Raw genomic sequence first — 10,072 nt, 5'->3', positions numbered from 1 at the left:
CACTGTCCAGATGTTGCCTGCTTGGATACTGCAAACCCCATTCCCCCTCTCCCTGCCTCGTCCCTTTCCACCACAACCCATGCGTTGATCACAGAGGACGTCCGTAATTCCTGAAATCTACCCATGGCCCAACAGTATTAACTGAACTTTCAGGAGAAAGGAATTTCCCACCTCACAGAACTTGAGGTACAACATATTTCAGTGTTCCTGCAAAAGTATAAAGATCGGTGGAGAGTCCAGCTATTAACATGCCCATTGGCCACACGTGGGAAACTCATGAGAGACTGTGGACTACATTACCATACCGATGCTTTATATAATAACCTCAGATATGAGGTTACATCTGTTTATGTATAAAATGACAGAGTGAGTATGATACCTGTTTGTATAATTGTGTAATATGATTTTGAACTGTTTAATGAAGAAAAATACAATCCCTGTTGTATTTGAACTAAATCCAAGGACCGCCTGAGCCCAGTACGGTCAGACCCTCCAAGGAACAGCCCCTCTCTGCTACGAATAAAAGCAAACTAATGAGAAATTACCATTAGACATGTTTTCTCCATGGGGAGACGAAGGTTAAGGACATTGCCTGAATCTTTAACCATACACATGGTTAAACTCTTATACGAATAAGAACAAGTTTTGATATTGACTACTAGTCTGCAGCTAGGAATTCGGTATCATTGAACGCGAAGAAAGACAACCGCCGAAACATCCATTCTATAACGAATGTCACTGAACGATCCACAATAACCGGGACAGAAGGAACTCCAACCAAAACGAACTTCTCTCCAACAATCAAGACGACACACACCGAGCGTAACTATATATATATATTGATTGCAATTGTTCCCGAATGAGTGAGCGTTCATGTGTAAGGATTAGCATGTCAATTGTTATAATTATGGACTCTGTAGTGAATTCTTAGTCGAACAGCCATTTTCCCTTTGTCTAACAAGCTATGCCGGTTCAGCCCACTAGGGCATATTTCTCCCATCATTTCATGTAACTATTTTAAGTTTGTTTGTTTGTTTATGCATTTCTGTGAATTAATTAGTTAGTAATAAATAAATGATTTAAGACAATTGATGTATGGATGACTCATAGTGAAGACTGGGTTCGTGCAGATAATCAACAATTTACGARGTTTGGAATGAGACTAACGTGAGGTAAAGTAAATAAATCATTAATTAGAAGACTATTGATCAGATATGAAAATATCTGAAAGGTTATATTGGGAAATTATAACTTTGTAATCTAATAACTTTCCCTGGTGCCCTCGAATTCATAGTTAATTAGTTACMTTATTACTCAAGTGATRGCGTAATCCCTAATTACAGGAATCTTTGATAAAAACTATAAGTCTTCAATTTAACGATAGCAAAGACACGACAGTCCCTAACTCCGTTGATGACAAGTACCAACATCGCGCTGAAAAAATGTACAAGAAGTTGCAGGAMYGGTATCTTCCAAATGAAAACAGCAATGTAGGGATCTTCAAACAAGCCTGGATGAAGGCAGAAGGATGTGCAATAGATGTGAAGGAATGATTCCAAAAGGACAAGTCCAAGTACAAACAAAAGACCTGTCACACCACATATTGATGAGCGAACATGGAGTTTGCCGATGAAGTGAAAACGGAAATCAGATTTGGCTTCTTTGCCTCCAGCTCTTTCCTAAAGAACTTGACACATTTTGGAGAGAAGTCCTGCTTTGAGATAAAGACATGTTTTGGCGCTGACCTGAAGTCCTTCCCAGAGATGGGGAATCGTGAAAAGGAGGTGTTGATTCCACCGTATGAAATGTTCAAAGTTACTGCCGTGCTGAAGAAAGAAAATGATGAAAACCTGTGGTGCAATGTTATGTATAAACTAAAGAGTATCAAGCCCAGCAAGAGTAACCTGAATTTCAAAAAAAAAAAATTATCCAGTGTCTAAAGCTTTTATTGTAATAAGTTAGTTGGTTTATTGGTGAATGTTACATAAAAACCTCCTCCTGACTCTGAAATAGTGATTTAAGATGTTTGTATTAACCTGTGTTTCAGACTCCATAGGAGACTTTAAAGCACTTACATGCTTTCTGCAGCCTGTGGCAAAATGAATAAAGAAAATCATTGAGCTTGACTACTGTATGTCTCATCCTTTTAGTTTTCACTTTCACTGTACTACATTTAGACAGTCTGAAGTTACAACATTACATGGGCCACTGATTAAGATGTAATATAACATGACACAAGTTGAATTGTCCAATAAAGTGATACAGGAAACTACCAACTGGTGGGGGGGATATTTTCTGCAATTTATTACTTTGTACAGCAACATCAAACAATAGATTACAACAAATTATCAAATATTACAAAATACTACCCCCCCAGTCATGTTCTCTGCTTGAATGAGAGAGAGTGGAACAGAGTGAGAGAGAGAGAGAGTGTTGAGAGAGAGAGAGAGAGAGAATGAGAGAGAAAGGAGAGAGAGAGAGAGAGAGAGAAAGAAGTCTACAAGCGGTACCTGATTATTAGGTAATACACTAACTTCAATTAAGTCAATTCTGGACATCTCTTCACAAAGTGCCCCGCCCTGATTGGCCCACCAACCATGTCACCCATTATCAGCTGATTCTCATAGCAGGTGGTGCCCCATCTCTGCCATCCCTGATTGGCTCTGACGTTTTATACTAGGGGCCTCAAGGTTTGCCGTAGTGGCGGCTTTCCTTATTCCCTCATATTTGATTAATTGATTGGTGTATATTGGTTATCAGTATTCCAGGTCTGAATCAGTCCCTGATTAGAGGAGAAGGATGATGATGAGGTTTAAGGGTCTTTCTTTACTGTTATGCATTCACACACACACACACACACACACACACACACACACAACACACACCACACACACACACACACACACACACCACACACACACACACACACACACACACACGCACACGCACACACACACACAACACCACATGCGTGCACACACACACACCACAAACACACAACATGCGTGCCACACACACACACACACGCACACATCGCGTCACACACAAACACACACATGCATGCACACACATACACACGTTCACACACACGCACAAATGCACACCTTTTCTCAGTATCAGCAGTGTTGCTGCTGTTGTTAGTCATGTTCACACATAGATCAGTATGAAAGAAGTGTGAACAAACAATTCTCAGAAGCTATAAGGTGTTTCCTGCCTGTGTCTGGGTGTGTGTGAGTGTGTAAGAATGTGACCTCTATTGATCTGTGCAAACACACATCCCTCTACAGCTACAGTATGTCTGCTGGATTATGTTCCGTCCATACGGTGGCTGGACTCCAGAATAAACTTCACATATCCAGCTATTATCCCAATCCCTATTTCTAGCGAGAGAGGGGGGCATTACAGTTCTGTGTTAGATAAGTATTTGTTTTGTTATATATAAATGTTTATATTCCTTCTGCATCTTGTGGCAAAATGAATAAAGAAAATCATTGAGCTTGACTACAGTATGTCTCATCCTTTTAGTTTTCACTTTCACTGTACTACATTTAGACAGTCTGAAGTTATAACATTACGTGGGCCACTGATTAAGATGTAGTATAACATGCCACAAGTTGAATTGTCCAATAAAGTGATACTGGAAGCCAGAGGTGTGGACTCGTGTCACATGACTTGGACTCGAGTCAGACTCAAGTCACAAATATGATGACTTGCAACTCGACTTTGACTTTAACACCAATGACTCGTGACTTAACTTGGACTTGAGCCTTTTGACTCGAACTGACTTGATACCCTCCCCAAACTGACTTGATACCCTCCCCAAGCTGACTTGATACCCTCCCCAAGCCCAAATATTAAAAATGATACTAATAAAAAAAGTGTGCAGCGCATCAACTCTTCATTTAACAGATTACAGTTTGAATCGGACAGCAGCCAATAAAGTTTTGCCATCTGAGACAAAGTTGTGCGTGGCAGTGCAGAGGAACGTCGGTGGGTGAATTCAGTCGGAGCCCTTGGAAAGATGATACCCCAAATTATTATTTTCGGATATGAAGACTACGCTGTAGTCAACAAAAAACAGATTGCATTTTGCAAAACTTGCAGGAAGAAAATGACAGATGGAGGCGCCACAACTTCCAACTTTGTTTGACATTTGAAGCTCCACAGAGAACGGTAAGTCGTGGCTAATATAGCCCACAGCTATATATAACTTTGCTTGTGTAGCATGTAGGCTAACGTAACATGAAGTCAATGAGCCTCCAACCAGTCAGTCAGTGCGGGAACGTGATCATTGCACCAAGATTGAGCTACAACTGGCTAGGCAGTCGGTAACCTAAATCCTGCCTGATGTTACTGCTGTTCCTAAAACCATTGACATACGTTTGCCTACTGTAACCACACACAGAGAGGGTGTGTGTGTGTGTGTGTGTGTGTGTTGGGCGATTGTGTACAAGCCTACATCATGATTGTGCACCATAGCGATTTCGAATAGTTGCCTCACTGATGGGGGGGGGGGGGGGGGTCTTTCTCATGGCTACCCATGTATTTCCATGGAAATATTATGTTTATTTGGAAAGCAATAAATATATATATTTTAAAGCACTCATGATTTGCGTAAATGTAATATGCTAACTATTACTCTTATTAAAAATATGAAATGGTATTACATTTGGTGAAGAACCCATATGACTTGTTTAAACAAAAAATGTAGGACTTGCTTCGGACTTGCCTGTCTTGACTTGAGACTTGAGTGCTAAGACTTGAGAATTACTTGTGACTTGTAAAACAATGACTTTGTCCCACCTCTGCTGGAACTACCAACTAGTGGGGGGAATATTTACTGTAATTTCTTCCTTTGTGCAGCAACATCAAACAATGGGTTACAACAATTATAACTAATGACTAAATATTACTGCATACTCCCCAACCTCCTGGACATGTTGTCTACAATAAGAGAGAAATCAGAAAGGACAATAAAAACTGGGTAGAGGTAGGTAGGTAGGGAAAGAAAGAGACAGAGACAGAGAGAGTGAGAAAAAGAAAGAGAGAGAGAGAGAGAAAGTCACCCATTATCAGCTGATTCTCATAGCAGGCGGTGCCCCGTCTCTGCCATCCTTGATTGGCTCTGAAGTTTATACTTGGGGCCTCAAGGTTTGCCTTATTGCTGTTTTCCTTATTCTCTGATAGTTGATTAATTGATTAGTGGTATATTGGCTATTAGTATTCCAGGCCTGAATCAGTCCCTGATTAGAGGGGAAGGATGATGATGAGGTTGAAGGGTCTTCGTGTACTGTTATGCATTCACACACACACGCATGCACACGCACACACCTTTTCTCAGTACCAGCAGTGGTGTTGCTGTTGTTAGTCATGTTCACACATAGATCAGCATGAGAGAAGTGTGAACAAACAATTCTCAGAAGCCGTGTGGTGTTTCCTGCCTGTGCGTGCGCACGTGCGTGCGTGAGCGCGTGCGTGAGTGAGTGAGTGTGTTAGAATGTGACCTCTACTGATCTGTGCAACCTCACATCCCTCTACAGATATGTCTGCTGGATTAGGTGCCATCTATACAGTTGCTGGACTCCAGCATAAACGACACATTCATCAGCTATGTTCTCAAACACTAAGGCCACGTCCAAATAGTCTCAATCTGCTCCCTTCCTTTTCTTGTCTTCTTTCCTTGTCTGCGTTCCTTTGTAAACACCACATCATATGAATGTAATATGATGGAACTCTGTCAACCTACCTGGTCTCTCACATCTTAGTCATAACAAAGAAAAGGTAACAAACATAACCAGCAGTATTAGAATATTGGGATACTGTCTAAATCACTGGCAGGAGAGACACACACTAATGTACACAGAGGCCTTCAGGGCAGTGTTTCCCAAACGCGGTTGTCGGGACCCCAAGGAGTGCACTTTTTTGTTTTTGCAAGAGCACTACACAGCTGTTTCAAATGATCAAACCTTGATGATTAGTTGAATCAACTGTATAGAGCTAGTGAAAAACCCCAAATGTGCACTGCTTTGGTGTCTTGACACGGTACTTTCCTCACAGCAGCCAGAAGAGGGCAGTATTTAATTCAACCAGCTAAAGGAATGATTGACAGACAAGCTTAGTCTAGGCCAGGGGTAAGCAACCCTATTTCTTGAGTGCAGCAGGTACTGCAGGATTTTGTCCCAACCTGGCACCACACTGTACAGTATATGTGTGAGTATGTGAAGGGAAAGGTAATACCTAGTCAGTTGCACAACTGAATGCATTCAACCGAAATGTGTCTTCCACATTTAAACCAACTCTTCTGAATCAGAGATGTGCAGGGGGCTACCTTAAGTCGACGTCATCGGCACCCGGGGAGCTATGTGTGAACATGACTAACACCAGCAACACCACTGCTGATACTGAGAAAAAGTGTGTGTGTACTGTGGTAAGGGGGTTGTGGTTTGAGGGGTACTTGTGCCTGTAGGTGTCTGTTCTCAGCAAGAGAGGAGGGACTGTGAAAATAAACACAAGACCCCTGGTATAACAAGGCTCCCTGAAAGTTTAACATTTCAATGCTGATTCTGTATCTTAAAAGACAATTTGTCTCCAGTACAAGTTGCCATTGGACCAACATATTTTGACATCATGGCAAGACTCAAGATCCTAACCTTTACTCTGATGTATTTAGTCCAGGCTTGGACTTTGGATGTGGACTCCAACATGGTAAGACACTACACTATTTAGACTGTACTTGAGAAAGAAAGAAAATAAATCAACAACGAGAGAGAGAGAAAGAATTTAAATTAAATTAAATAAATTATATTTTTTCCCTCCAGGTTCATCTTCGTCAGCCTGGTCTCAATTTCTCTGTACCCTTAGACATGGTCCCTAACTCCGTTGACGACAAGTACAAACACTGCACTGAAAAAATGTACAAGAAGGTGCAGGAGGAATATCTTCCAAATGAAAACTCCACTGAAGGGATCTTCAAACAAGCCTGGATGAAGGCAGAAGGATGTGCAACTATTGAGAAAGTGAAGAAATGATTCCAAAAGGACAAGTCCAAGTACAATTCTAAAGAACTTACACATGATCATATCAAGGCTATCTGTGCTTACACAGCAGAGGAACCTAAGATATACCCAGTGTTCAACCAAGCAGTCCGGACCAATAGAACAGAGTACACCACCTCCTTCCACTTCCACTCCCTTCATTTCCTCCTGACTGACGCCATTCGCCTCCTGAAACTGAACCAAAAGTTCTGTCACACCACGTATCGAAGAAGCAACATGGAGTTTGTTAGTAAAGTTAAGAAAGTAATCAGATTTGGCTTCTTTGCCTCCAGCTCTCTCGACAAGGGAATTAGTACAAAATTTGGAGACAAGTCTTGCTTTGAGATAAAGACATGTTTTGGCGCTGACCTGAAGTCCTTCCCCAAACTGGGGAATCGTGAAAAGGAGGTGTTGATTCCACCGTATGAAGTGTTCAGAGTTACTGCTGTGCTGAAGAAAGAGAATTATAAAAACCTTTGGTGTGATGTTGTGTACACACTTAAAAGTATCACCAAGCCCAGGAGTAACCTGAATTGCAAACTCTTTAAGTAAACAATTATTAACTAAGAAAATCTCTTGATCTTGAGTCATTGATTTAAATTATATTCAGGGACAAACATCCAGTCTGCTTATCCTCTTAAAGCCAAACAATGTGTCTTCAGTGTCTAAAGATTTTAATGTAGTAAGTTAATTGGTTCATTGGTGAATGTTAAATACAAACCTCATCCTGACTACCAGAAATAGTGATTATTAAGATGTTTGTATTAACCTGTGTTTCAGACTCCATAGGAGACTTTAAAGCACTTATATACCTTCTGCAGCTTGTGGCAAAATGAATAAAGAAAATCATTGAGCTTGAATACAGTATGTCTCATCCTTTAAGTTTTCACTTTCACTGTACTACATTTAGACAAACTGAAGTTACAACATTACATGGGCCACTGATTAATATGTAATATAACATGACACAAGTTGAATTGTCCAATAAAGTGATACTGGAAACTACCAACTGGTGCGGAGGATATTTACTGTCATTTATTTATTTGTGGAGCAACAGCAAACAATGGGTTACAACAATTACAACAAAAGACTAAATATTACAACATACTCCCCCCTGGACATTTTGTCTCCTATAAGGGGGAAATCAGAAAGGATAATAAGAATTGGGTAGAGGGAGGGAGAGAGAGAAAGAGAGAGAGAGCAAGAGAGACAGAGACACAGAGAGAGACACAGAGAGAGACACAGAGAGTGCAACAGAGAAAGAAGTGTATAAGCGGTACCTGGTTTATCCGGTAATACACTAACTTCAATTAAGTCAATTCTGGACGTCTCTTCACAACTGCCAATCAGTTGATAGATTAAAGTTGTATAGTGGCTATTAGTATTCCAGGCCTGAATCATTTCCTGATTAGAGGGGAAGGATGATGATGATGTTCAAGGGTCTTTCTGTACTGTTACGCATTCACACACACACACACACCTTTTCTCAGTATCAGCTGTGGTGTTGCTGGTGTTATGCCTGTGTGAGTGTGTGTTAGAATGTGACCTATGTTGATCTCTATTCCATCTATACAGTGGCTGGACTCCAATATAAACTTCACACATTCAGCAGCAATGTTTCCAAAAACTAATGCCAGATCCCTTCCTTTCCTTGTCTCCTTTCCTTGTCTCCACCACAGATCAGAAAGACCTCACCATATGAACACAATATGATGGAACTCTATCAACCTACCAGGTCTCTCACATCTCAGTCATAACAAAGGAAAGGTAACAACCATAACCAGCAGTATTAGAATATTGGACAGACCACTGAAAACCAAACACACACTAATGTACCCAGAGGCCTTAGTGTCTTGAAAAGGTGCATTCCTCACAGCAGCCAGAAGAGGACAGTATTTAACCCAACCAGCTAAAGGAATGATAGGCAGACAAAGCTTAGTCTAGGCCAAGGGTAAGCAACCCTGTTCATGGAGTGCTGCAGGGTTTTGTTCCAACTAGGCTCCACACCAGACCAACTGAGCTAATTGATCAGTTAAGTGAATGACAAAATTCAACACACCTGGTCTTCCTGGTCGGTTAAATCAAAAACATGAAGTGCCTGCAGCACTCCAGGACCAGGGTTGCTTACTTGGTTCAGTACTAAAATAACAAATAATAATGTTTAGGTTCAGTACTTTCCAACCCTCTCCTCAGGGATCACCAGACTGGCACACCTGCTTAATTTAGTCAAGGGGTTGATGGTTGGTAGACAGAATCAAGTGTGCCAGTTTAGGGCTAAAAACAAAATGTGACACGTCTGTTGGTCCCTGAGAAGAGGGTTGGGAAACCCTGGACTGGGGGCCTCAAGCTTCACTGCAGTGCTGCGTTCCATTATTCTGGGTGATTGATTGATTAAAGTGGTATAGTTTCTATCAGTATTCCAGACCTGAATCAGTCCATGATTAGAGGAGAAGGGTGATGATGAGGTTTAAGGGTCTTTCTGTACTGTTACTATGGGAACCTTTTCTCAGTATCAGCAGTGGTGTTGCTGTTGTTAGTCATGTTCACACACAGATCAGTATTGAAGAAGTGTGAACAAACAATTCTCGGAAGTCATTTTGTGTTTCCTGCCTGTGTCCGTGCATTAGAATGTGACCTCTATTGATCTGTGCAAACTCACATCCCTCTACAGATATTTTCTGGTGGATTAGGTGCCATCTATACAGTGGCTGGACTCCAGCATAAACCTGCCACATTCAGCAGATATTTTCCCAAACAATAAGACCACATTCCAATAGTCTCAATCTGCTTCCATCCTTTCCTGGTCCCCTTTCCTTATCTCCTATAGTTTGTAACTACCACAGATCTGAAAGACCTCACCATATTAATGCAACATGATGGAACCCTATCAACCTACTGTACCAAACCTCTCACATCTCAGTCATAACAAAGGAATGGAACCCTGTCAACCTACCAGGTCTCTCACATCTCAGTCATAACAAAGGAATGAACCCTCAACCCTCCAGGTCTCTAACACCAGTCATAACAAGAATGAGAAC

General features: G+C 41.2%; 1 protein-coding gene across 1 annotated transcript; it reads left to right on the top strand.

Moving 5' to 3' along the window:
* The first annotated feature begins 6,862 nt into the window (after positions 1–6,862).
* LOC112076792 (NAD(P)(+)--arginine ADP-ribosyltransferase 1-like) lies at positions 6,863–7,894 on the top strand. The gene is given in 1 exon segment (XM_070441460.1): positions 6,863–7,894. A coding segment is annotated over 1 exon segment (723 nt). The 5' UTR covers position 6,863; the 3' UTR covers positions 7,587–7,894.
* The last annotated feature ends 2,178 nt before the right edge of the window (positions 7,895–10,072 follow it).

Source organism: Salvelinus sp. IW2-2015, unplaced genomic scaffold (assembly GCF_002910315.2).
Source record: "Salvelinus sp. IW2-2015 unplaced genomic scaffold, ASM291031v2 Un_scaffold4038, whole genome shotgun sequence".
In the NCBI taxonomy this organism is placed as follows: domain Eukaryota; kingdom Metazoa; phylum Chordata; class Actinopteri; order Salmoniformes; family Salmonidae; genus Salvelinus; species Salvelinus sp. IW2-2015.
Note: the sequence above shows the minus strand (reverse complement) of the source record. Positions and strands in the feature narration are given on the sequence as shown.